The sequence below is a fragment of the Elephas maximus genome, chromosome 3, assembly GCF_024166365.1.
Source record: "Elephas maximus indicus isolate mEleMax1 chromosome 3, mEleMax1 primary haplotype, whole genome shotgun sequence".
NCBI classification, from domain to species: domain Eukaryota; kingdom Metazoa; phylum Chordata; class Mammalia; order Proboscidea; family Elephantidae; genus Elephas; species Elephas maximus.
In genome coordinates, this window is record NC_064821.1 from 48467322 (window position 1) to 48494424 (window position 27103).

The following is a 27103-nucleotide window of genomic DNA, read 5'->3' on the forward strand; positions in this document are numbered from 1 at the left end:
TTCCATTTCTGATAATTCATTGGTATTATATAGGTGTTGTATCCTGAAATCATGTTAAACTCACTTATTAGTTCTAGTAGCTTTTTTTTTTTTAATAGATTCCATCAGATTTTCTATATAGAAAGTCATGACATCTGTAAATAAAGACAGTTTCATTGCTGCCTTTCCAATTGGGATGTCTTTATTTTTTTTTCCTCGCCTTATTCCACTGGTTAAAACTCACAGTACAATGCTGAATTGAACCCATATCCTTTTTTTTCCCCCGATCTTAGGAGGAAAGCATTCAGTCTTTAATAACTCTGTCTCTCTCTCTCCCAGAAATCCAGCTACCAAGACATCATGAAGCCCAGAAAGCCCAGGCCATGAGCATTTCAATTGACCCACAGCAGCCTTCAGCCGTCAGCCTTTGCGTCTTTTGGCTGAAGCTCCATGTGTCTGTGCCCTGCCTGAATTCCTGACCCACAGAAAACATGAGACTGTTATAGTTTCAAGCCGCTATGTTTTGGGGTAATTTGCTGCACAGCAACAGATAAACTGGTAATTAATAAAGTGATAAGTGCTCCAATGGCAAAAGGTACAAAGTGTTTCAGGAGCCTAGTGGTGAAAGGACCCCTCCCCCAAACCTGGATAGAGCAGGCAAAGTTGTAAAGGTACATTTAAGCTGAGTTTGGAAGGCTGGGTAGAAATTTGACAGTTTGGGTGAGAGGAGCATGGAAGCACCCCAAGACAGAAGACAGGGAAGTCAGAAAGTGCCTGGGGGTGGTGGCAGGAAACCCAGGCTATGCCAAGTGCTTGGGCCTTATAAAAGCTTAGGTGAGAGAGAGCCAGCCAAGGGCTGTGACATAGACCAGGTGTTGAAAGGTGATATGGGGCTCTCATCTCCAAGGAAGACACTAACTGACTCAATCCAGGGAGGATATTTGCTTGGGATTACTTTTCTGAAACTGGGGAAAGCCTTACCTCTCTTGTCCAACTGTCCCTGTGACCAACAGCACGGAGCTGTAAGTGCTGGCCAGGATCAGCTGTGCTACTTATGGCCACAGAGTAGAGAGGGGATGCCACCTCACCTGGGAGGGACAGGGCTCAGGGCTATGGTCTCAGCAGCATTGAGTTCCTTTGGTTCTCTGACGAACACATTGATTGGGATCCAAGTCTGCATATCAATTGCTGAACTTGAAACGTTTTATTTTTTAAAAATGTATTCATTCAGCATTCAAGTTTGGGTGCTACAGTAGAATCAGAGCTGCCCTAGAGGCACAGTGGTTAAGAGCTCAGCTGCTAACCAAACTGTTAGCAGTTCAAATCCACCAGCTGCTCCTTGGAAACCCTAGTGGACAGTTCTACTCTGTCCCATAGGGTTGCTATGAGTTGGAATCGACTCCATGGCAATGGGTTTGGTTTTGTTCGGTTTTGGTAGAATCAGAGACTTAAATCTTACCAATCAATCCTCACATATCTATCTGCCTGCCCCTAGGTCAATCATCCCCATAGTTAGCATTGGGAAAAGAGCCACTTCTCAACTAACTCAGGGACTAAACTTTCCAGAGCCTTCCAGTTGCCAGTTGGAGCCCCAAAATGGCAGAGCTATCACCCTTCCTCTGGAGATAAAAAAAAAAAAAAGATAGGGAAAGGAAATGAGGAAGAGGCCCTGGCGGAGAGTCCTCTCTCAGAGAAGGCAGCCTTGAAGGTGAGCACAAGGTGGGCACGTAGACTCTTTAAAAGGCAGTCTCTTTGGCAGGTGTAGAAGGCACGTGAGGCCCAACCTCTTTTATTTCCTCTTTCTTCTCTGGAATCTCCACCTTATTTCTCTTGGCAAAAATCTGGTTTATCTCCACAAATGTTTTGCCTTTGGTCTCAGGAATAACCACGTGGATGTAAACAGCAGTGAGGAGACAGATCCCGGCAAAAATGATGAAACTGTAGGCACCAATGGCCTCCTAGGGCAAGAAACAAAGAAAGCGGGGGTGGGGGTGGGGTGGGGGGGTGGGGGATGGGGAAGGCCAGGACAGGTGCAATGCTGGCCCAGGCTTGTGAACCACTAAGATGTTTCTAGGGGGCCAATTTTATTCTACTCTCGGAGGAGGAACACAGCTAGAAGATTGGGTCCTGCTCCCAAGTGTCAAAAAATGAACCCTAGCCTTTTGACAGGAGCCCTGGTGGTGCCAGTGGCATAATCCGTGGAAAATGGCACCTATGGCAAGCACTGAATTTGCACCGCTGTCCAATCACCTGACACCCATCTTTTAGATAGTTTTATCATAATATCTGCTCAAAAAGGAAAGTATTAGTTTTAACTTGCTGAATGATCTTTCACAGCTGGCAATGGAAACTGCAATGGTTAATAGAAACTGCTCTGCAGTGCTCCCCTCAAATGGCGCACAGGGCATGTACCTTACCTGCCGTACCTTAGATACGCCTCTAGGTGGCGCAATGGCTAAATGCCACAATGGTTAAGTGCTCAGCTGCTAACTGAAAGGTCTGCGGTTCAATTCCACCAGGGGCTCTGGAGGAGAAAAGACCTGGAGATCTACTCCCGTAAAGAAAACAGCCCAGGAAAATCTACTTGTCATATAGGGTCGCTATGAGTCAGAATCGATTGAACAGCACACAACAACAGCAGCAGCAGCATCTGCCTTTTGACAATGGCGACATCATGTCCTCTGAGCCTTAAGATGTTGACAACATCGAGTTGGTGGGCACATCCTCAGAAGACAGGAAGGAGGTGACAGGCGGGTTTCTCGCTCTTGCTCTAACTTGCTTTCTGTTGTCTGTTGAACTCACAGACCAGAGTCTCTAAGCAATGAGCCCTACATAGTTGGAGTGTCTGAACTCCTTCCGTACATGGGAAACTGGCCTATTTAAGGAGTTACCTGAAGTGGGTGTCACAGGTGTTTTAGGGAACTGTGGACACGTGAGTCTACTCTTGCTGAATTAGCACTCTTAGTAGAAGGGGGGCTACTGCTCCTTTCCCGGAGCCCCTTCTGCCTGGGGGTTGGGGCAGAGTGGGAGAGGAAGTGGGGAGGTGACTGCCCACCCACACTGCCCGTAGGCAGGTGTCCTCACTCACCTGGATGGAAGGGAACACAAAGCCAACAATGAAGTTGGTGGCCCAGTGCACAGCTCCATCCACCATGAATGCGGCCGGCCGGGACGACTGTAGAAAGATCTCGGTCCTCACCACAGATGGGACAGGACCTTGGGGTAGAGAGCACAAGATGGGTGGCTGGAGCAGGGCTCCCAGGAGCCTCCCTGGCTAGTGGTCTATGTCCTGCTCTGGCCTCCTTCCCAGGCATCTCAAGTATTGTCTATTCCAGATGGTCAGGAGAAGCAGCTGCTTTCTCCAAGCAGGACAGCAGCGTCCATGCATGCACTCCTCCCCTTCTTCAGTCCTCCTGGGCACACCAGGAGCTGAGCAGCACAGTGGTGGGCACAACCGCATCAGAGTTCACTAAGGCCAACACCATGATCTGTGTGGACAACCCTGCTGTGACCAGAAAGAGCCCCACCCATACCACAACAGGTGGCTGAAAAATCCACTCACTTGGTGAAGTTGGCCAGGGGAACCTTGGATTTAATTCCCCTTATTCAGTTTCTCCAAGGTCAAAGCTGCTCAAAACAGGTTTAGAGAAATGAAATGAAGGCTTCTCAGGAGTAGCGGGGAGCTGGGTCCATGGAATGAATGGGCCTTATTCTCACAGATGTCGGAGTCCCTGAGTGGTGCAAGGGGTTAATGTGCTCAGCTGCTAACCAAAAGGTTGGAAGTTCAAGTCCACCCAGGGGTACCTCAAAAGCAAGGTCTGGCAATCTACTTCTGAAAAATCGACCAATGAAAACCCTATGGAGCACAGCTCTACTCTGACATTCATGGGGTCACCACGAGTTGGAGTTGATTCGATGGCAACTGGTTTTCTTACCGGTGCCAAGCATTTTCTCAAGCCCCTTGCTCTCTGTGAGTGTCCCTCATCAAATTCTTAGGGAGGCAATTGAGAGACTGGCGCTCCTGAGCGCCTGTGCTAGGGACGTGCTGCCCTCCTCTGGCAGATCTGAGGAATGGCAGATGCCTGCTGGTTACACCTTCCCCTGGGTCTAAGTCAATGCTTTTTCCAACCATTTTGCCTTGTCTAAAATGTCTAAATGTATTTCCCCCGAACTGCCACCCCTTCCAGTGAAATTTTAATACCACAGATATAATACATATCTGTTTATGTACTCTATGTCTTTATATGCAAAAAAAAAAAAAAAAAGTTAAGATCCCCACCTCCCCAAGAACCAATTTCCACTCCCTTGGGGTTTTTTTTTTGGGGGGGGGGGTTGGTACTAGGAGCCCTGATGTTGCAGTGATTAAAGTGCTCAGTTGCAAACTAAAAGGTTGGCAGCTCAAACCCACCAGTCACTCCACAGGAGAAAGATGTGGCAGTCTGCTTCTGTAAAGATTACAGCCTTGGAAACCCTATGAGGGAGTTCTCCCTGTCCTAGAGCAGCTGTGAGTTGGAATCAAGTCAATGGCAATGGGTTTGGTTTTGGTTTGGGGGTGGTACAACCCCAGGTGGTGTAAACGGTTTGCACTGGATTACTAACCTAAAAGTTGGTGATTTGAACTCACCCAGTAACCCCGAGGAAGAAAGGCCTGGTGATCTGTTTCCGTAAAGATCACAGCCAAGAAAATCGTATGCAGCGGTCCTACTCTATAACACATGGAGTTGCCATAAGTCAGAATCAACTAGAAGGCAACTGGTTTGGTTCTTTTTTGGGGTGGGGGGTAGGGTTAGAAGTGATATGCTCTGTTGCAAGTGAATGGTCTAATGGATGGAGACAAGGGGTTATTCAAAGCCCCCCGAGGAAGTCGCCCTTAGGACTCCTACGTGTGCTGAAGTGCAACACTGTGTCACTGGGGAGGGAGCCTCTTCATCAGAGCCCTTCCCAGGAGGGGGGGCTGGTGAGGGGGTTACCTGCACAGCCCCCTGGCCTGCCTCTCCCTGTACTGTGGGGGAACGGCCATGTGCTCTGATAGGATCTGGCTTAAGCGTCACTGTCAGCCATATCATCTCGCACCTGACGGCACAGGTGATTACCCACTTTTCCCAGGAGGAGCCTGGGGTCTGGAGGAGGACAGGGGCTTGATACAGGCTACTCCACAGGCAGGAAGGAGTAGAACAAGCTAGAACCCAGGTGTCTAAACACACACTAGCCCATTCCCCAGAGGCCCTTCTCCCCCTCCCCACTCACTCATTTAAAGTGCACCAGTAAGGCTTCCTGCTGAAAACCCCGTTTCTCCAAGATCCTTAAATATTATTGCATTGGTCTTGTTCATGGCTGCATCCAAAGCTGGAAACACCCGCAGACTAAGCAGTTCTCCACTGATGTGTGTTAAATGGGTCAGTGCCTTTATTCTGGTTTGTGAACAGCTCTTTCAAAACAAAGATTCTCCAGGGAATGTTGACATTGGAGTGCTAGCAGTCAAAGCTAGGAGTCCTGGTGGTGCAATAGTTAAGTGCTTAGCTGCTAACCAAAAGTTTGGCCATTCAAACACACCCAGTGAGCCCTCAGGAGAAAGACTTGGTGATCTGCTCCCGTTAAGATTAACCAAAAAATCAAAACCAAACCCATTGCCATCGAGTTGATTCAAACTCATAGCGACCCTATAGGACAGAGTAAACTGCCATATAGTGTTTCCAAGGAGGAACTGGTAGATTCGAACTCCTGACCGTTTGGTTAGTAGCCATAGCTTGCCATAGCTCTTAACCTGGAAAACCCTATGGGGCAGTTCTACTCTGTCACATGGGGTCACTATGAGTTGGGATCAACTCTGTGGCACCCAAGAACAACGGCAACAGCAACATGAGTCAAAGCAGGGAGAACAAGGTGGCCACAGAGGGGAGGGGAATCTGGAGTGTGGGGCTCCCGAGAGGTAGGCCCAGAGCTGTGTGTACAGGGAATAAGGGAACACGGGACTGTGGTGGACAACTTAGCTTGGGACCCTGGGCTTGGAGGCCGACACGGGCAAGTAGAGGACTTCCAGATGAACCCAGGCACCACCAATGGGGCCCAGATGGCTCGAGCTCCCTCTTTACAGAGGCTTTTCTCTTTGTTGGGCTCTGGTCTGAATCTAGGCACATCCAGAGCCACAGAAGAAGATCAGTACGGCACCAGCCTGGCTCTCACATCCTTTAGGCTGGCAAGGCGAGGGAGGGATGCAAGTACTCACTGGGCCCGATGGAATGTCCCGCGATGAAGGCAAAGACACAGATGACACTGAGGTAAGACAGCTCAGGAACCGTGCTCTGTGGGGACAGGCAGGGCTGTCTGAGGCTGGGAAGGCCTGGTCTGGGACCTGAGAGTGTAGGTCAAGAGCCCTTCAAACACATGGGCCCACCTGTGGGTCCATCTTTCTGCTATGGGAAGAAGGAGCCACACCTGGATTTCCCAGGGCCTAAAAAAAAATTTTTTTTTTTTTATGTAACTATGTATATGGGCCTCAAGCGCTCTGTGGGTAAGAGAGGAGGATGAGAAGAACGATTGACATGTAGCCTTTGAATGTCAGTGAGTACTCTCATCAACCTTACCTCGTGGAAGAGTAAGATAACAGCAGGGGCTGCTGTCATTACTTGCAAGCTGGTGCCAGGTGCTATTCTCTCCCCCTTTACATCCACTCTCACGTATCTTCAATGCAGCCCTCTGAATATATTATTGTTTCCATCCTACGTGAATGTGCAGACATTTCCCAGAGAACCCTGAACACAGACCGAGAAGAGACTTTGCCTTTCAGGGACCATGGTGGCCTAATCACACGCTCAGCAGGTGACAGAGTTGGGATCTGGATACACTGTGCACTCTCTGGAGAGAACCCTTGTAGGAACCACAGGCCAGAAGAGCTGATAGACATCAACCCTCCAAAGGAGTGGCTGACAAAAAAAACAGAACAGTTTGGGCCAGGCATCTGGGTGAGCTGAGTGGGGAGGAGGGGACAAGTGTCAGACACGAGGGAAATGTGGCATGTCATCTGCCCATGGGCCCATGTCACATGGTCCAATCCTGGCCTGCCCCTTACTTGCTACGTGGCCTTAGGAGAGTTGATTTACCTCTCTGTGACTCAGGTTCTTCGTCCATAAGGTGAGGCTGAGAAAAATGGCCCCTTCCTCACTGGGTTGTTTATGAGGATTACATGTGTTGATGCTGGTGAAGTACTTAGAACAGCTCCCGACACGCAGTCAGCGCCCTATGAGTGTTTCCTATCATGATTGCTAGTTCAATGGGAGAAGAAATGGAGTCACTGGAAGTTGGAGTGACCCAAGACCACCTTGTTGACATGTGTGGCAGACCCTTGGTTGAAGGGCTCTTTGTACCTGCTGAAAGTTATCTGGACTTTCTACTATATATGTTTAGAAAATTACAAATAAAACGTACGGGTTTATTGCTGGGGTTAGCTATTGTGTTTTAATCGTGTTAGTTGCCATCGAGCTGGTTTTCAACTCCTAGCGACACCATGTGACCGAGTAGACCTGCCCCACAGGGTTTGGTAGTCTGTAATCTCTACAGGAGATCTCCAGGTCTTTCAGGATCTTTGCAAACAGACATCTTCCAATTCCTGCCCAATGGGCTCCTTCTCTGACATTCCAACCTGTGGGTACGTTGGAACCTCCAGCCTTTCAGTTAGCAGTCAAGCGCTTAACCGTTGTGCCACCAGGGACCTTGTTTTAATCTTACTCCGATATTATTACCAACTACTTAAGAGCGCCTATATCTTACTGTTTCTTTTTCCAGTTCATCCTGATCTAGCCTCCAAGGTGTTTTTAATAATAAACCCACTGCCTTCGAGTCAATTCCGACTCATGGCGACCCTATAGAACAGAATAGAACTGCCCGTAGAGTTTCCACAGAGCACCTGGTGGATTCAAACTGCCCACATTTTGGCTAGCAGCCATAGCACTTAACCACTACACCACCCGAGTTTCCATTTTTTAATAATAGAGACTGACATATATTTGGACAAGTGGTAGAATTTCAAGATAAGAGCTCTGCCCTTTGTTATAACCTAGAGAATTATTTAACAACATATTTATCAATCGGACCAGGCTCCTTTGCAAGAAAACCACATTCTTCCCACACTTCCTCCATCCCAACCCTCTAAGTTGCCTGGGGATGTTGCTGTTTGTGCTTCCGTGGAGGTTATTTCTTTCTTTAACTGGTCACATACAGATACCTTGGGAATCGACTCAACAGCGCACAACAACACAAGTCTGGAGCCCTATGGCGCAGTGGCTAAATGCTTGGCTGCTAACAAAAAGGTTGCCCATTCAAAACCACCCAGTGGCTCCATGGGAAAAAGACCTGGTGATCTCCCGTAGCTATTTACAGTCTAGGAAACCCTGTGGGGCAGTTCTATTCTGTAATACACGGGGTCACTATGAGTCAGGATCAACTGGACGGCACACAACAACAACTCTAGTTAACCTGTGGTCCACCCCTAAGTCTGTTCTCATTTTCCTGTATTTCTTGAATGGAGTGGTTTCTTCTTACTTAAATCCACACTTATTCATTATAAGCAGGTGTTTGCTAGGGTAGCAGCACTTGAGCATTTACACTGAAAAATACATATTTTATTGTAAATTGTTTTCTTTGTGCTCCTTTATCGTATGTTGTTGGATGCCACAGAGGTGATTCCAATTCACAGTGACCCATGTAACAGAGTAGAACTGCTCCGTAGAGTTTTCTTGGCTATAATCTTTTTTTTTTTTTAATTGTGCTTTAAGTTAAAGTTTACAGCTCAGTGTAGTTTCTTGGACAAAAATTTATACACACATTGTTAGGTGACCCTAGTTGCTCTCTCTATAATGTGACAACACACTCTTCCTCTGTACCCCAGATTTTCTGTGTCCGTTCAACCAGCTCCTGTCCCTTTCTGCCTTCTCATCTTGCCTCTGGACAGGAGCTGCCCATTTAGTCTCGTGTATCTACTTGAACTAGGAAGCACACTCTTCGCGAGTATCATTTTATGTCTTACAGTCCAGTCTAATCTTTGTGTGAAGAGTTGGCTTCGAGACTGGTTTTAGTTCTGGGTTAACAGAGAGTCTAGGGGCCATGTCTTCTGGGGTTTCTCCAGTCTCAGTCAGACAATTAAGTCTGGTCTTTTTACTAGAATTTGAGTTCTGCAACCCACTTTTCTCCTGCTCCGTTAGGGACTCTTTATTGTGTTCCCTGCCAGGGCGGTCATTGGTGGCAGCTGGGCACCATCTAGTTCTTCTGGTCTCAGGCTGATGGAATTTCTTGGTTTATGTGGCCCTTTTAGTCTCTTGGGCTAATATTTTCCTTGTGTCTTTGGTTCTTCATTCTCCTTTGCTGCAGGTGGGTTTGGACCAATAGATGCATCTTAGGTGGCCACTCAATAGCCTTTAAGACCCCAGACGACTTGGTTGTAATCTTTACAGGAGCAGATTGCCAGGTCTTTTCTCCCACGGAGCTGCTGCGTGGGTTTGAACCGACAACCTTTTTGTTAGCAACCAAGCGCTCAACCATTGCACCACCAGGACCCCTTCCTTTTATTGTCAGGACATTGAATTCATTTACTTACTTATGTTTGTGTGTGTAGGTAAGCGAAGGCATCCCTGAGTCTCATTTCAGGAGGCATGGTAAAGAGGGCATTGCACAATACTTGTATATAAAGGGGCAGGGAGTCAGCAGGTTGAAGAGAACCCACGTGGTCTAGGGTGCTGATTCCTCCCACCTCCCTGCCAGGTCCCAGTGGCCTGAGGGGCGAAAAATATGGTCCTGACCTGGAAGAGCAGAGCCAGTGTCAGCACGAGGCAGGCAAAGCCGCAGATGCCATAGCCGACCAGCAGAAGGCACCGCCGCCCTAGCAGCTCCACGGTAAAGGCCTGGAGGGGAAGGTGGGGTGAGGAGTTGCTCTGGCTCGGGGGCTCTGGGGCCTGTAACCTGGGCCTCTGCGTCCCCCACCCTCATTCCACCACTCCTCTTTGCTAGCCCTGCTGCGGGTTTATTGACAGGAGGTTGATGGTCATGTGGTCAGGCTGCACCCACTGCCCGTCACTATCCAAGTCATCAGCAGACCCTGGATTTCACGCCCCATTCCCAGCTGCTCCAACGGACACACAGGCTGCCCAGAATCCAGCCTCAGGGTGGGAGTGTCCCCCACCCCCATTCCTCTTCCAGGGCTCTTCCCAGACAGGCATCTCCCACTTCCCCGCCCAGTGGGCCTCTTCTTTGATGTTCCAAGCTGGGGCTCTGCCCTTTCCTATTGGACTCCTTTCTTTACTTCTAATACTCTTTCTGTCTCTGCTCCAACCCTCTGCCACCCTCACCAACAGCGGGCACTCGTCAAGGGCTGACTCAGTGCCCGTGTGTACTATGTTACTTCCAATTCTCTAACAACCTTAAAGGAGGGGCTGTTCTTCACCACCACAAAGAGAGGGCCACTCAGACCAGTATTTATGAAAAGGGTGGGAAAGGGTCTCAGATCAGCTTCTTCTCCAGCCTAATCCTCAGAAGCTGCCCCTCCAGGAGAGAGAGGCAGGCTCTCTTTCTGGCTTGAGTTTCTCCAAGTAGGAGAATGCAGCAGAAGGTTCTAGTCAAAGTTCTTTATCCTAGGGTAGGAGGGCTCAGATGACAGAGAATGGCCCTACCCCAGAGGGTAAAGGGGAGGGGAGCTAAGGGATCCAGCAGGAGGAAGGGTGGACAGACTCCAGGGAAGGGTTTGGAAATGAGCCAGGACCTGCTCCTCCTTCCCTCCCTCATTTCTCCCACCACTCTCTCCTGCCGTTTTTAACTCTCCCATCCCTGTCTCCCTAACATTCTAAATCCTCTGGAAGTTGACTGGGGCTTAAACTAAACCAGAAGGAAAAAAAAAAAAAAATCAAACCCATTGCCTTCAAGTCAATTCCAACTCATCGTGACTGTATAGGACAGAGTAGTACTGCCCCATAAGGTTTCCAAGAAGCAGCTGGTAGATTCAAACTGCCAACCTTTTGGTTAGCAGCCATAGCACTTTACCAGTGTGCCATCAGGGCTCCATGGAAACTGTAATTAAGTAATACATTTCTAGAAGAAGTTTAACCTCACAGGTAACCCAGGAACTAGGAATAAAAATAATAAGATAACTTGGGACAGGCCTAAAGAAAGGCCCGTCATGATCACATGGCTCTAATGAACGCACCTTTGTTGATTCACGTTTTTCATGGAGTGTAACTTGTTCAAATTCCCACATATGAAACTCTGAAGTAACAGTATCACACCAATGAGAACAGCACCAATATCAGAATACCAGTATTGCAATCACCGTAACCATTTCACAAAAGAAGAAACTTGGATGTGAAGGTATTTGAGTGACCTGCTCGAGTTCACATAGCTAGGAAGTCCACCTCCAGCCAGGAGCGCATGTTTCTCAGGCCACTCCAGGGCCGGTGCTGCCACCATCTCTAAGATGACTCTGTGTGGCTCCTCTGTGCCCACAGGAACACTGCTAGAGACTCTCAGATGGGAATGGTGCCTCCAGTCACTCACCGAGATGACGGTCATCACTATGTTGACCACACCAGCCCCCACTGTGACATACTGGGAGTACTCAGCCTCCACGCCCGCCGAGGTATAGATCATGTCTGCATAGTAGTTGATCTAAAACAAAAGCACAGGTGCCATGAGGAGAGGCCCAGAGGCCCAGGTAGTGGCTTAACTCTTCCTAACACTTTCCTTTGGCACCAACTGCTTTACTCACTCAACTGCCTATGTTTCCTGGAAGTGATCCCCCATTTTTCTCAGATCTGTGCCCTTCACACCATCAATAGATTCAGTTACAGCAAAAGCAACCATGTTCACACAAAGCAATGCCACCATCGGTTATGGCTGTGTGAGCAGGGGGTGGGTTCCTGGCACAGGCTGGACCAGTGACCCATCTTCCTGGAACCCAGCTCCATTTCAGTCTAGCTGGTTTCTTGTATAGAGGGAAAGGACCAAGGTGTGTTCTCTTGGGGACCGGGAAGCCAAGAACAATATTCTGGACAACAGAAGAAGGAAGCAGGCACATGGGGAGAGATGGAGTTGGGAGACAGAAAGAGAACTTCCTGGGCTTCATCATGTCATTCCACCCCTGCTTCTAGGCTATTCTGAAGGCCCCACTGCATTCCTGGGCTTCTGTTGTCTGAGGGATCTGGTTTTGTAAATTAAACCTTGTTTCACTTAAGCTCTTTCTAGGGCTGCCTGTTACTTGCAAACAAAATGTTCTGTGCAATAAAATGTGACCATCTATCACAGCCCTCTATTTGGAACTCTGGCTTCTCCACTGAGTCCCCAACTCATTTCTGCTCTTGTTCTTCCTGGATGCAGGGCCGAACCTTGCACACAGAAAGAATGCGAAGGGGGCAGTGGTAGTTCATTCAGTGGTAGAATTTTTGCCTTCCATGCAGGAGACTCAGGTTCGATTCCCAGCCAAGGCACCTGATATGCAGCCACCACCCATCTGTAAGTTGCTACAATGCTAAACAGGTTTCAGCAGGGCTTCCAGACTAAGATAGACAAGGAAGAAAGGCCTGGTAATCTACTTCTGAAATATTGGTCAATGAAAACTCTATGGATCACGGCAGTCCAATCTGCAACTTATCACGGGAATGGTGCAGAATTGGGCAGCATCTCGTTGTATTGTGCACAGGGCCGCCATAAATTGGGTGCTGACCCAACAGCAGCTAACAACAGCCATATCAATACTATCCATGATGTTGTTGTCAGATGTCATCGAGTCGATTTCAACTCATAGCAACCCCATGTGACAAAGTAGAACTGCCCCATAGGGTTTTCTAGGCTGTCCGTGGCATCAGGATTGGAGGAAGGCTCATAACAACCTTTGATATGCAGATGATACAACCTTGCTTATTGAAAGGGAAGAGCACTTGAAACACTGATGAAGATCAAAGACCACAGCCTCAATATGGTTTACACCTCAGCATAAAGAAAACAAATATCCTCACAACTGGACCAATAAGCAACATCATGATACATGGAGAAAAGACTGAAGATGTCAAGGATTTCATTTTACTAGGATCCACAATCAACGCCCATGGAAGCAGCAGTCAAGAAATCAAGGAGAAGCCAACTCTTCAGACAAAGATTAGACTGGATTATAAGACATAAAACGATACTGGTGAGGAGTGTGCTTCTTAGCTCATGTAGACACATGAGACTGTGGGCAGCTCCTGTCTGCAGGCGAGATGAGAAGGCAGAGGGGGACAGGAGCTGGTTGAATGGACACAGGAAATACAGGGTGGAGTGGAGGAGCGTGCTGTCACATTGTAGGGAGAGTAATGAGCGTCACATGACAATGTGTGTATTAGTGTTTGTATGAGAAACTGACTTGAATTGTAAACTTTCACTTAAAGCACTCACACGCAAAAAAAAAATCAAATGACATATTGCATTGGGCAAATCTTCTACAAAAGACCTCTTTAAAGTGTTTAAAAGCAAAGATGTCACTTTGAGGACTAAGGTGAGCCTGACCTAAGCTATGGTATTCTCAATCACCTCATATGCATGTGAAAGCTGGACAATTAATAAGGAAGACGGAAGAAGTACTGATGCATTTGAATTATGGTGTTGGCGAAGAATATTGACTATACCACGGACTTCCAGAAGTACGAACGGATCTGTCTTGTAATAAGTACAACCAGAGCACTCCTTGGAAGCGAGGATGGCGAGACTTTGTCTCACATACTTTTGACATGTTATCAGAAAGGACTAGTCCCTGGAGAAGCACATCATGCATGGTAAATTAGAGGGTTGGTGAAAAAGAAGAAGACTCTCAACAAGATAGATTGACACAGTGGCTGCAACAATGGGCTCAAACATAACGACTGTGAGGATGGTGCAGGACCAGGCAGTCTCGTTCTTTTGTACACATGGTTGCTATGAGTCAGAGCCAACTCGCCAGCACTTAACAACAACAACAACACTTTACAGGAGCGATTTCTCCTGCAGAGCCACTGGGTGGATTCAAACCACTGACCTTTCAGTTAGCAGCTGAGCACTTAACAGTTACACCACCAGGGCTCCTTAAATACTATCCATAATTGTTCACCAAATGTTTCTTGAGTTTAATTAATGCTAAACTGCCTTCTAGTGGATCCTTGCAAGAGCAACCATGCGCACAGCAAGCAGCCTGCCCAGGACTAACTCCTCCTTCTCGCCAACACCGGCTTGCTGCTCTGGGCTCAGCGGCTGCCCCCTGGCCCCACGTACCGCGTTGACCCCAGAAAACTGCTGCCCGGCCATCAGCACAATGACGGAGATGAGCTGCCACCGCAGAGGCCGGAACGTGAAGAGGTTGAGCACAGACAGGCGGCCCTCAGCCTTCTCGGCCTGGTCCTCCACACGCATTTCCTCTATCTCGTCCTCCACGTCAGCCCAGCCTCGCAGTGCCCTCAGAGCTGTGGGAGAGCAGAGCACGTCCCCCACCGCAGCCCCGTCTCCTCCACCGCAGCTTTTTCGGAGGTTAAGGATAAACGGGGATGGCTCCCCCTCGCCTCTGCCTGCCTCCCCACCCTGGCCACAGGGTGGCCATCTTCCCAGTGCTAAGTGCTCACCTGACCCTAACTAAACCCAACGTTCTGACCATGTCCCCACCTGCACTGCATCCCACCCTGATCACCCTCTCAACATGCCGACTAACTCTGATCCAACTCTAACTCTTACCCAAGCTCCAGCTGTGGACCCCAGCCCTGGAGCCCCCCTCCTCCCTCCATGGGTCTGCGTCTCCTGCACACACCCCCAGCCTGCTCTCCCCTCCAAGCAGGACTGGAGAGGGACAGGTTGGCAGGCATGGGGAGGAGGGGAAGGGAAGTCACAAGAGGGCTCTGACAGAGCAGCCTGCCTTGCAAATACCTCGTCGCGCTGTTTCCTCATCTCTTTTCTGGATCAGGGTGTAGCGGGGGCTCTCGGGAAAGAAGGGCAGGGTCAGGAGTTGAAGCAGCGCAGGGATCCCTGTGATGGCCAAGAGCACAGGCCAGCCTGGAAGGAACCAATGCCATGAACTGGAGACCCCAGGCCAGCCAGGGGACCCCTGGGGCTCCCAGCACCCCTCACTGACTTTCTGCCAGAACTCTCTCATCTTAGAAGGTCACTCGCCTGTGATGTCTCAGCCCTCGGGCGAGAACCAAGGACAGAAGGGACATAGTCCTTGCCAGCACATGGCTGCCTGGGGCCCACCCACGAAGGGGTTCCACATTGAAGATGGAAAAAATAATTGAAAAAAGTATATGGGCTGTTAATTCATTTTGCAACAAGAGCATTGCTTTTTTGGGGAACAGTGTATGGTTTACAAGTTTGAGCCCTGGAGAAAGTGAAGCCACGTCTTGTTCCAATGTTATGGTTGGAAGGGGGGTGGTCCCAGCGCTGACTGTGTGAGCTCCTTCTGGAAGGTTTGGATCGAGAAGGTAGTGCTGAGATTTGACCAAGAGCACAGATTTGCACCTACCACCAACCACCGCAATAGCTGGGGTGTGAACTGGACAGGTGATTTAGCCTCTCTAAGCCTCACTCTTCTCACCCGTAAAATAAAGACGATGATAATAATAGTAAATACCACAGAAGTGGAGGGGACTGAAAGAGACCACACTCACTAAGCACACAATACCAGTTGCTGTTGAGTTGACTGTGACTCATGGCAACTCCATGTGTGTCAGAGTAGAATTGCACTCCATCGGGTTTTCAAATGATATATGTATGTGTGTGTGTGTATATATATATATAAACCAAAACCACAGCCACTGCCATTGAGTTGATTTTGACTCATAGCTACCCTATAGGACAGAGTAGAACTGCCCCATATGGTTTCCAAGGAGCACCTGGCGGTTTCAAACTGCCAGCCTTTTGGTTAGCAGCCATAGGTCTTAACCACTATGCAACCATATGTATGTACATACACACACACACATACACACACGCCAAAAAATCTGACCCTGTTGCCATTGAGTTGATTCTGACTCATAGCAACCCTATAGGACAGAGTAGAACTGCCTGGTAGGGTTACCAAGTCTGTAAATCTTTATGGAAGCAGACTACCACATCTTTCTCCCATAGAGCAGCTGGTGGGTTTGAACTGCCAACGTTTCAGTTAGCAGCCAAGCACGTAACCACTGTACCACCAGAGCTCCTATATATATGTGCGTATGTATGTTGTTAGGCGCCGTTGAGTCAGTTCCTACTCCTGGCAACCCCGTGTGTGCAGAGTAGAACTCCTCCATAGGGCTTTCAAGGCTGTGACCTTTCAGAAGCAGATCACCAGGCCTGTCTTCCAAGGAGCCCCCTGGGTGAGTTTGAACCACCAATCTGTCTACTTAACTGTGTGTGCCACCCAGGGTCTTCATTGAGTCTTCAATGGCTGATTTTTCACAAGTAGATTGGCAGTGCTTTCTTCCCAGGAGCCTCTGGGTGAATTTGCACTTCCAACCTTTTGGTTAGTAGCTGAGTGCTTAACCATGTGCACCACTCAGGCACTCTGAAGCATGTACTACTTGGTGGCTATTAGCAGTAATAGGCCAGCCTGGCTTTCATTCATATCCCTGGGGTTGAAGCCTCTCTCCCTGAATTGGAGTATTTAATAGTCAACCACACTGGGGTAGTTTGGGAATCATTACCCCCACTGATCTTCCATTGGGCACCCACTGGGTTCCTAGGCTCTGAGTCCCCTCAAGGAACTGAGGGGACTGCAAAGACATTGATGGGCCTATTAAGGAGATTTGTGAATTTAGGTAATTTGAAAGTGTTTATTAAAAAAAGAAAGAAAGCAACCACTATGCTCACGCAGGCCTTAGAACTGGCCTGCATTCTTGCCCACATCCCTATTTCACACTCTTTCACACTTTCTCCTCTCTCCTCCTGCCTCCACCTCATCCTCTGCACCCTCACTCTCAGGTGATGACCTTGCCTCTGTCTACATGTGCCACCCACATGACAGTAACGGTGGCTGTGTTACCTGCTTGCTCCTGCATAGCTCTCCCTCACTATTGAATCCCTCCTAGGACTTAAGCGCTCAGTTAGGTGGGTGATTAGAACCTACCAAGTGGCTCTATGGGAGAAAGACCTGGTGATCTACTTCCACAAAGATTACAGCCTAGAAAACCTTATGAGGACGTTCTACTCTGTCACATGGGGTCGCTATGAGTTAGAATCAACTCGACCCCATGCAATAACAACAACAACAACAACAACAACAGGACATCTAAGTGTGCTGCTATTTCTCTCAGTCGGAAAGAAAAATCCCTCCTCTCTCAACTTCACTGTCCCTCCAGCTACCACCCCACTTCTCTCCTTCACTTTATAGCCAAGCTCCTTAGAGTTGTCTACACTGCCTGTCTCCTATTCCCTTCCCATGGGCTTCTGAACCCTCTCCAAGCACGCTTTGCCTCATCACCCCACCAAAACTGTACTCGTCATGGCCACTGGTGTCACCAAGGTCCATGTGCCCGTTCCCAAGGTCAACTCTCAGTCCTCATCTGGCCTGACCCATCCACAGCACCAGGTGCAGCTGGATGAGGGACTGACCCAGTACACCTGTGGTTCTGGTGTATTCCCCAGCCCTGCCCACCCTCCCCCTACCCCCACCCCAGCCTCTGTGTGCTGCTGGTTGGTTACCTGTGGGATTTCCCAGGATGGCCTGCAGGCTGAAGATCTGAGCTAGGAGGATTCCAAATATGACAAAGACCTCGGTCATTGTCCCCAGGGTGCCCCTCAGGTTCTTGGGAGCCAGCTCTCCCAGGTACATGGGAAGGGCACTGTAGGATATGCCTAGTTTGGGCAAAACAAAATCAGAAGAGGAAGGAACAACTCCCACCTCCTGAGACCCATAGCCAGAGATTTAATTCAATTCTATTTCATAATCCCTGAACTTCTCCGTGGGGTCAGCCCTCACTGGCAGTGTTATGGATTGAATTGTGCTCCCCCTCCAAAAAATATATGTTGAAATCCTAACCGTTGTACCTAAGATATGGATATGACTGTGCTTGAAAATGAGGCCATACCAGTATAGGGTGGGTCCTAAACCTAATCACTTCCGAGTTATAAAGAAAGTAAAATAGACACAGAGACACAGGGGGAAGACAGATGCCAAAGAACACAAAATCTGGCCAGCAGATGCCAGAAACAAGGAGAGAGGCTCACAGAAAGAATTGACATGGCTGAGACCCTGATTTGAACTTTTAGCCTCCAGAACTATGAGAAAATAAATTTCTGTTCTTTAAAGCCAGTCACGTGTAGTATTTCTATTACAGCAACACTAGGAGACAGGCAGGCAGGAGCCTACCCAGCAGCCCTGCCTCCCCTCAGGTCCAATCTTATCTGTTTAGCTTGAGCTCATAAAGAAACCCATTCGGAATGCTCAGACCACCACGGGGACATCCAGGGCATGACGAGAATTTCCACACCTTCCTTGTCACAGAAGACCAAAAAACCAAACCTGTTGCCATCGAGTCGATTTTGACTCATAACCCTATAGGACAAAGTAGAATTGCCCAATAGAGTTTCCAAGGAGCGCCTGGCAGATTCCAACTGCCGACCCTTTGCTTAGCAGCCGTAGCATGTAGCCACTACGCCACCAGAGTTTTCCCTTGTCACAGAGCGGGGGCTGTTTGTACAAGGGGAAGATCTCAGACCACTGTGTGCCTCTGAGGGGTGGGACTTAATGGCATCTGTTTTGCCTGGGTCTATTCTAAACCATATATTGCTTGCATAACTTTTTTTTTTTTTAAAAAGATGAATCTACTATAGTTAAGAAACGTCACTTGCTGGCAGACGTGAGTGAAGTCCCCAAATTCTGTATTCCTTTTGCTTGAAGACTCTAAACCTCAGTTAAAATGTACATCCTTCTCAGCAGATACCTCGTAAAGCCTTATCAGTTGTTTACACCTCAAGGTAAATGTGTTTTGTTTGGGTTTTTTTTTTGGCGTAAAATAACAAAGCCCCCGAAACCAAACCTGTTGCCGTCGAGTCGATTCCGACTCATGGCGACGCTGTGTATTACAGAGTAGGACTGCTCCATAGGGTTTTCCTGGCTGTAATCTTTATGGAAGCAGATTGCCAGGCCTTTCTTCCTCAGCACTGCTGGGCAAGTTCGAACTGCCAACCTTTAGGTTAATGGTCAAGTGCAAACCATTTGTAGCCTCTAAAAAAAAAAGAAAAACTACACCTGTTGCCGTCAAGTCGATTTCAACTCATAGCAACCCTATAGGAAAGAGTAGAATTGCCCCATAGAGTTTCCAAGAAGCACCTGGTGGGTTTGAACTGCCAACCTTTTAGTTAGCAGCCATAGCTCTTAACCACTATGCCACCAGGGTTTCTGACCCTTTAGGAACCTTTAAAATAACAAGAAGTTGCTATTTCTTCTAGCTCCTGGGTATCAAAAATGGTTTGCCCCTCAGCTGGTAATCAAAAGGTTGGCTATTCAAACCCACCCAGCAGCACCATGTAACAGAAGAAAAGGCCTGGCAATCTGCTTCCATAAAGACTACAGCCAAGAAGACCCTATGGAGCATGGGGCTGCCATGAGTTGGGATCAACTCGACAGCACAAACCAACACTACTCTCCTGATTCTGAACTTTGCTGGGCAGCTCCAACCCTGAGGTTGCCCATGGGCTCACTCATGCGCTGTAATCAGCCAGAGGGTTGGCCAGAAGGGAAGGTCCAAGATAGTTCCCTCTCCCATCCGCAGGGCTGGGTGTCGCTGGTTTTCTCAGTTCTCCACGTCCCCTCTCATCCTCTAGTAAGCTAGACCAGCTTCCTCACATGGCTTTCTTACAGCAAGCTTCCAAGAGCTAAAAGCGTGTTTTTAAAGATCCCTCCCTGATAAGAAGTTTTGTTAAGTAAAAGGAAGGGCATGCAGTTCACAGGGCTTGAGGATGGAGACAGGAGGCTGCTCCGAAAGCAGAAAGAGCCAGACTGAGCTGCGAGAGCCAAAAGGAGACCGCTTTCCATCAGTCCTGGTTTTAGCCTCGGCCAGTGGGCTTGGGGGTGTCTGTCTGGATCCCCCCACCAATGCGAACCTGAGCACAGGCTGAGTGTCGGCTGTCACCCCAGGTACCTGCACAGATGCCCAGTATCACTCGAGAAAAGATGATCAGCTCAAAAGACTTGGCCACTTTGCTGACTCCCATGAGAATGGCGGGCACGATGGCAAAGAAGTTGTTGATCAGGAGGGTCCCCTTTCTGCAACAACAGCAGAGGGCAGGAGGGCTGAGGTGGCAGCAGTCCCCTGACACCAACTCATGTTCTCCAAATCAGTCATTCAGAGGTGCCAGGAATGTGCCTGAGAATGGGATGATGGATGGGAAGACTAAGAAAGCAAGGACGAACGGGTGGAAGTTCCAGGAAGGAAGATTTGAGATGAAGGAAAAGTATTCTAACAATCAGGAAGGGGGAAAAAAAAGTAGAGAGCTCCCTGTCACTGGTGGTATTCAAGCAGAGGCTAGGCTAGAAGACCACTGCCAGGAACGTTGAACAGGGGATTCCTGCATCAGGTGGGGAGTTGGACTAGATGGTCTCTAAGGTCCCTTCCAAGGTGAAAATGAAGGTGAGGGTGTGAATGTCCGAAAAAAGCACTACGCTGGATACACAGTGCCTGCCCCGTCGATGATTCGCCCCCTTTCTCCTCCTCACTGCATGCCTCCTCTGCTGCCTTGCATCAGTGGCTGCTTTGCCCCTTCCCCCTCGCCTTGGTTTGGGTTTTGCCAAAAGAGATCAGAAGTGGGTCGAAGAAGGGAAGGGAGCCCCCTTGCGGTGGGTTGTGGTAGCTGGCTGGTCTCCCCACAATTGTTTCCAGCAGCTGGTAACTGCTTCTCCCTCCGCCCCTCCGGGCTGAAGGTGTACAGCTGTCAGCAGCCCCCAGTTCACTGCACCATCCTTTGGGATTTCCCCACACTGCCCAGACCTGCGAGTGCCACCTGGGACCTGACTGATACAGGTACACTGAGTCAGCCAAGCCACGAGGTGGGGCTCTGGTATCAGGAGCCAGTTCGTTGAGGGCTCTAAACAGAAATCCAGAAACCGATCCAGCTGAGTGGGCTACACGAGGGCTCCCCAGACAATCAGCAGAGACCCAGCCTAGCTTCCTTGGGTTCCTTTTCTCTCTCCCTGGGGCAGCAGAGTTCACATCAGCCCTGCAGCCCACCCCCCAGCCTTCCTGACCCCCAGGAACCCAGTTAGCCTCAGGGAAGCTTGGGCTTTCCTACCCACAAGGACAAGGCTGGCTTCATTGTGCCCCGTGGCTTTAGCCATCTCGTCTGCACAATGAGGAGGTAATAAGACCAATCTCTGAGATTCCTCAGTAGCAGAAGCTCTGTAACTGTGGGGTTCAAGCAGGGAAGTGGAAGCCAAGCCTAGGCTTCTAGAACATTCTGACACTCCAAACAGCCTTACTGAGAGCACACAGTCCAAATTACTAAAAAGCCTGAATTATAAAATAACTACAATGTACTGAATGTTTTCTTCATTCAAGTACACATAGGACGGCAAATTAACTGTTAATTATTTAGAAGAAGAGGTCCTATGGGCCGTGTTTCACAAATAATTTGATTTCGGTTGTCAACAGTTTTTTTTGTGTATGAAAATGGAATGTGCTGAGGTTCTTTAAAAGTTCTTTTTCTTTTGAGGGCGTTCCACTCCCTCCTACAAATTGCCTGACTTGGCACATCCAAGTCCAGGTGTAATTGTGAATTCTGAATGAGGAGGACGTGAGTGAAGCAAGTCCCCTGAGCCAAGCTCTGTTACTGGGCTCATGCTTTTCCTTTGCGGGAACCTTGGCCTGTGCACCTGTCCTTATCTATGGAGGCACGTCTTTGGAGCACCTGGGCTTAAGCATGAAGATCAGTGGACCCATGGAAACCAAGCAAAGTACAAAGGACTATTTTTTATTTCCAAATAACGTATGGAACAGTGGCACATGGAGTGACTCAGGCTGAACCACAATCCTCAGGACAGCAGAACTCTGATAATGTCACCTAGGGAGAGGCTGCCTGCCGCTGTTACAATCTGGAGCCCCAAGCACCCGACCCCAGTCAACAAGCATTTATTGAACACCTGCTAGAAGTGCTTACAAGGCACTATGGTAAGCACCATCAAGAACTTTGATCTCAAGGGCAATATCACCTGTATGAGGTAAATGATGGGTGCGAATGCTATTCCCATGCAACTGACTTATTATTAGCAGCTGTCAAGTCTCCCAACTCATGGTGACCCTGTGCACAATAAGGCCAGACCATTGTGATCTACAGGATTTTCACTGGCTGATTTTCAGAAGTAGATCACTAGGCCTTCTTCCTAGTCTGTTTTAGTCTGGAAGCTCTGCTGAAACCTGTTCAGCATCACAGCAAAACCCAAGCCTCCACTGATGGAAGGGTGGTGGCTGCACTTAAGGTACATTGGCCAGGAATTGAAACCGGGTCTCCCACGTGGAAGGTGAGAATTCTACCACTGAACCACCTCTGCCCTCCTCTGCGACTGATCAGGGAAAGAGATCCCAGAGGAATTCAGGGATTTGCTTTCAGGTCATGAGGTCATGGCAAAGTGGGGACCAGACTTTAGACCTCTAATCTTCAGGGTTGCACCACCTCCCATCACATGCCAGTCACCAGGAGGTGTGGTTTACTAACTTGAAATTTAAAGGAGCAGCAGGCCTCCTGCTTGCTTACCTGCCACACTTAACAACCAGCAGGCCAACGACCAGCGATCCCAGCAAGCCGCCCAGAGGAAACATGGACACAGTGGAAGACCACAGGATCAGCAGGACATTCTCGTCCATGAAGGCCCCATGCCGCTCAAAGTAGGTTTCGTTATAAAATGACTTCAAGAGCTGGAAAACATCACCCCATCCCCAGCAAACAGTACTGTGCAGCTCACGAGAAACGATGGTCTACGTGTTCTCATAGTACAGGGGGACATTTCTGTCAGCACCCTCCAGGACTCAGTGAACCTGCTGCTTCTCGGCTGTTACCTAGGTTGAAAAATCTATGGTATGATGGTCAAGGTGAGGAGCCAGACTGCACAAAATCTTTTTCTGTTAAATAAGTCACTTTTCGAAGCCATACCTCACCAAGAGGAAACCTAAGAAATATTCTTACTAATTGTATAACTTTGGGCAAGTTTCATAGCCTCTGTAAGTCTTAGTTTCCTCATTGGTTAGAGAGATGGCTTATATCCCTAGAGAATCTGCGGGCACTAAATGTAATACCGTGATGGCACATTGCTTGACTTGAGAAAAGATGTTCCACCAATGGTAAGAATTACATGTGTGTGAATATACGTCATGAGCAATTAACCGTAGCACCTCCTGTTATGGACTGAATTGTCTCCTCCAAAACCATGTGTCAACTTGGCTAGGCCATGATTCCCAGTATTGTGTGGTTATCCACCATTTTGTGATCTGATGTGATTATCCTGTGTGTTGTAAATCCTAACCTCTATGATGTTAATGAGGCAGGATTAGAGGCAGTTATGTTAATGAGGCAGGACTCAATCTACAGGATTAGGTTGGGTCTTGAGTGATCTCTTTTGAGATATAAAAGAGAGAAGTGGGCAGAGAGGATAAGGACCTCATGCCACCAAGAAAGACATGCTGGGAATAGAGTACTTCCTTTGGACCTGGGGTCTCCTGTGCTGAGAAGCTCCTAGGCCAGAGGAAGATTGACGACAAGGATCTTCCCTCAGAACTGACAGAAACAAAGCTCTCTCCTGGAGCTGACACCCTGAATTTGGACTTCTACCCTCCTAGACTATGAAAGAATAAATTCCTCCTTGTTAAAGCCATTCACTTATGGCATTTCTGTTATAGCAGCACTAGATAAGACACCTCCTATAGCAGTCGGCTGCAACAGACGTAGCTCTAAACTAATGACATTGATTTAAAAAAAAAAAAAAACAGAAGAATTAGCATATGCAAATAAATGGTAATTGTTGCTGCTCCCCCCTGAAACACTGGGTCCTGTCCCCTCTGGCCATTTCAAGGACTTCTTGCCTGCAATTGTCCCCTCTCCATCCTGCATCACTGGTCCTTCTCTCTCCACCCCAACCCACAAACATGGCTCCTACCTATAAAAACTTAACCTGACCACCTCAACTTCCTCCAGTTTATTGTTGTTGTTAGTTGGTGTTGAGTCAACTCTGACTCAGGGAGACCTTATGTATAACAGTACGAAACGTTGCTGGGTCCTGCACCAACTTTGTGATAGTTGATTTGTTTTAGTCCATTTTTTTGACTATTGTGTCAAACCATCTTATTGAGTGTTTCCCTCGTTTTTTGCTGACCCTCTATTTTACCAACCGTGATGCCCTTTTCTGGTGACCAATCTTTCCTGATGACGTGTCCAAAGTAAGCAAGTAGAAGTCTTGCCACCCTTTCTTCTAAACAGCATTGTGGTGTATTTCTTTTAATACTGATTTGTTCGTTCAGATCAGTTCCCTCCAGCTAAGCTCCCTTTGTTTGCTTCTCTTTAAAGCAAAATTCCAAAAATGACCTGTACTCCCTGTCTCTACTTCATTTGGCCCATTCTCTCGTGAACCCACTCCAATCACGCTTTTGTCTCCAACTCTCACCTCAGCTGCTTTTGTCAAGGTCACCCATACAAGATCAAAGCCAGCGGTCAGTCTCAGTCCTCATCTTGACTCTCCCTACTTGACTCACAGCCTTTACTAGGCCTTGGGAACACTCTGCCCCCGGCTGTCCACCACCTGTCAGGGGCCCCTTCTCTGTTTCCTTTGTTTTCCTTCTCCCCAATCTGAATCCGCAGGGCTTAGTGCTTGACCCCTTCTCTTTGTCCTCTATAAGTGGTCTTCCCAGGAAGAGGGCAGCAGGACTGAGGGCCAGTGTGACTGGGCAGGGAATCCAGGTCCCCCTAGTATCCCATTGTGCCTAGAGAGGATGACACTTGTTGGGGGCACATGTCCAATCACCCCCTGGTCTCCAGAATCAGGAATCCAAGAGGGGCATGAGGATGCTGCAGGGAGTGAGGGTGGGAAATGGAAGCCTCTGGGGGGAGGATGGCGGCCTCCGTGGAGTAAGATGGCAGTTGTCTCCCTGCCTTGTAGACCCAATTCAACTGCCCACCAACCCACCTTGTACCCACCCTGTGTGGCGTGTTGACCACGGCGATGTTGTAGCCATACTGGAAGGCAGAGCCGAAGGCCGCACTCAGTGTCGCCAGCACCAGCGTGGGCTGGAGTCCCTGTGGGAATCGAGGGCCATGTTCAGGTACTCTGCAGGTCTGGCCCTGGCCAGGCTGGGGCCCAGGATCCCCAGCTGTGACTGGGCCTCAATTTTCCTTCAGCTCAGACCATATGTGGGGTGAAGGGGAGCCATACCCAAGGAAGGTAGAGGAGGTAGCTTGGCAGAGAAGGTGGCCCAAGACTGGGGAGGCTCAGGACTCTGAGGTGTCTGAGAAGGGGGTGGATAGCATTATTTCCTGTGTCTCTGGCCATGCATTTATTCTTTTCTTGAAGATATATTTGAGCACCTACTATGCCTGGCCTTGCACTAGGGGATGCCACAGGGAAGAGGCCTAGCAAAGCACTGCCCTTGTGGAGCTTACATTCTAGTGAGGGGGAAAAAAAAAAGGCAAACGAATACAATAATTCCAAATAGTGACATTGCCATGGGGACAATAAAACAGGATAATAGAACAGAAACCAGAGGGAGGCCATTTTCAGCAGGGTGAACAGGGAAGGCCTCTCTGAGGAAGTACCCTTTGAGCTGAGACCTAAATGACCAGAAGGAAGCAGCTGTGTGTGGGGTCTGGGGAAAGAATGTTCCAGAGAGAACAACAGACAGAGGCCCTGATGTGAGAGGACACACATAGCTTGTCTTTCCCCCAGAACAAGGCTACTGGAAAAGCTTTCGCTGAGCTTGCTGTAGCACACTTTGCTAGCTACCACAACACCCAGAGGCTGAGGAGGGAGCAGCGGAATTGGGGTAGGTTCCGTGGGCCACCTGTGAGTTGGTGCCTCCCAGAGCTCTACCCAATCAGTTGGTTCAGAGCTGTGGGCCCTGGACCAACCTACATACTCCTCTGCTTGCCTATTACAACTGCATACCCCCACTCCCACCTCACTCCCATGCCCACCCATACTCCCACTCATACCATCACCCCTCCATACCTAACTCCCACCACACCTCCAGCCACAACCCAACCCCCACCAACACCCTCACCCCCACCGCACCTTCACCCTCACCCTCACCCCCATCACACCCTCACTCTCACCCCCACCTCCACCAACACCCTCACCCCACCACACCCTCACCACACCCTCACCCTCACCCCCACCACACCGTTACTCTCACCCCTACCACCACCACCGACACCCTCACCCTCACCACACCCTCACTTCCACCCTCACTCTCACCCTCATCACACCCTTACTCTCACTCCCACACCCACCCCCAACACCCTCACTCCCACCAACACCCTCACCCCCACTGTCACCATGAGGAATTCAGCAACTGCCTGCCTGCCTACAGCCCTAAGTCAGACACACCCAGTTACAAGACAGACAGAAGGGCAGGATTTGGGCATTTTCAGAGGTGAACTCTCCTGCCATAGGGTAAGGGAACAATGTGGAGGTGGGGTGGGGAGAGCTCCTCTTCTCCAGTGTCCTCCCATCTCCCAGCCCTTCACCAGAGCAGGACTCCACACTCCCACCCTGAAGTGTGGGAATGGACTTTTCCCTCCCGCTGCTCCCCACCTCCCCCCCACCAGGCTGGCACCCCCAGGAGGCCAGGGCCAGGAGGCCACCTTCAAGTCAGCACCGTCCCTCCTTGCTAGAAGCCCTCCAGAAGCCCTCCCCTTTCTCCACCGAGCTTCCCGGTGTGGTGGGACAGGGACTATGGTGGTGACTGTTTGCCGACACTCACCCCCTCCCTGTGCGAGGCTAGCTGGGGAGGCAGCGTATCTTTGTTCTTCATCTTTGTTCAGGTAGGAGGCAGGTGCGCTTTGCTCCCAAGTGGCACCTCAGTCCTGCTCAGTGGGCACTGATCACGGCAGAACTGGCTCGCTCTGTTCTGGACGGTGTGCATTTATTGCCCTGTGGCCTCTGGACCGTGCAGACTTTCTCCAAAAGCACATTTGCCTT

At 49.1% G+C, this 27103-nt stretch overlaps 1 protein-coding gene across 1 annotated transcript; it reads right to left on the reverse strand.

The window, feature by feature from the left end:
• Positions 1-1715: 1715 nt before the first annotated feature.
• Positions 1716-26950, reverse strand: SLC2A7 (solute carrier family 2 member 7). Its single transcript, XM_049875873.1, has 12 exons — positions 26886-26950; positions 25105-25203; positions 22675-22835; positions 20070-20194; positions 17629-17781; positions 14878-15003; positions 14236-14423; positions 11515-11625; positions 9771-9872; positions 6206-6281; positions 3068-3195; positions 1716-1937 (listed from the first exon to the last, which is right to left on the reverse strand). The coding sequence occupies exons 1-12, from the start codon at positions 26934-26936 to the stop codon at positions 1716-1718; spliced, it is 1542 nt and encodes a 513-aa protein (XP_049731830.1). The 5' UTR covers positions 26937-26950.
• Positions 26951-27103: the final 153 nt, after the last annotated feature.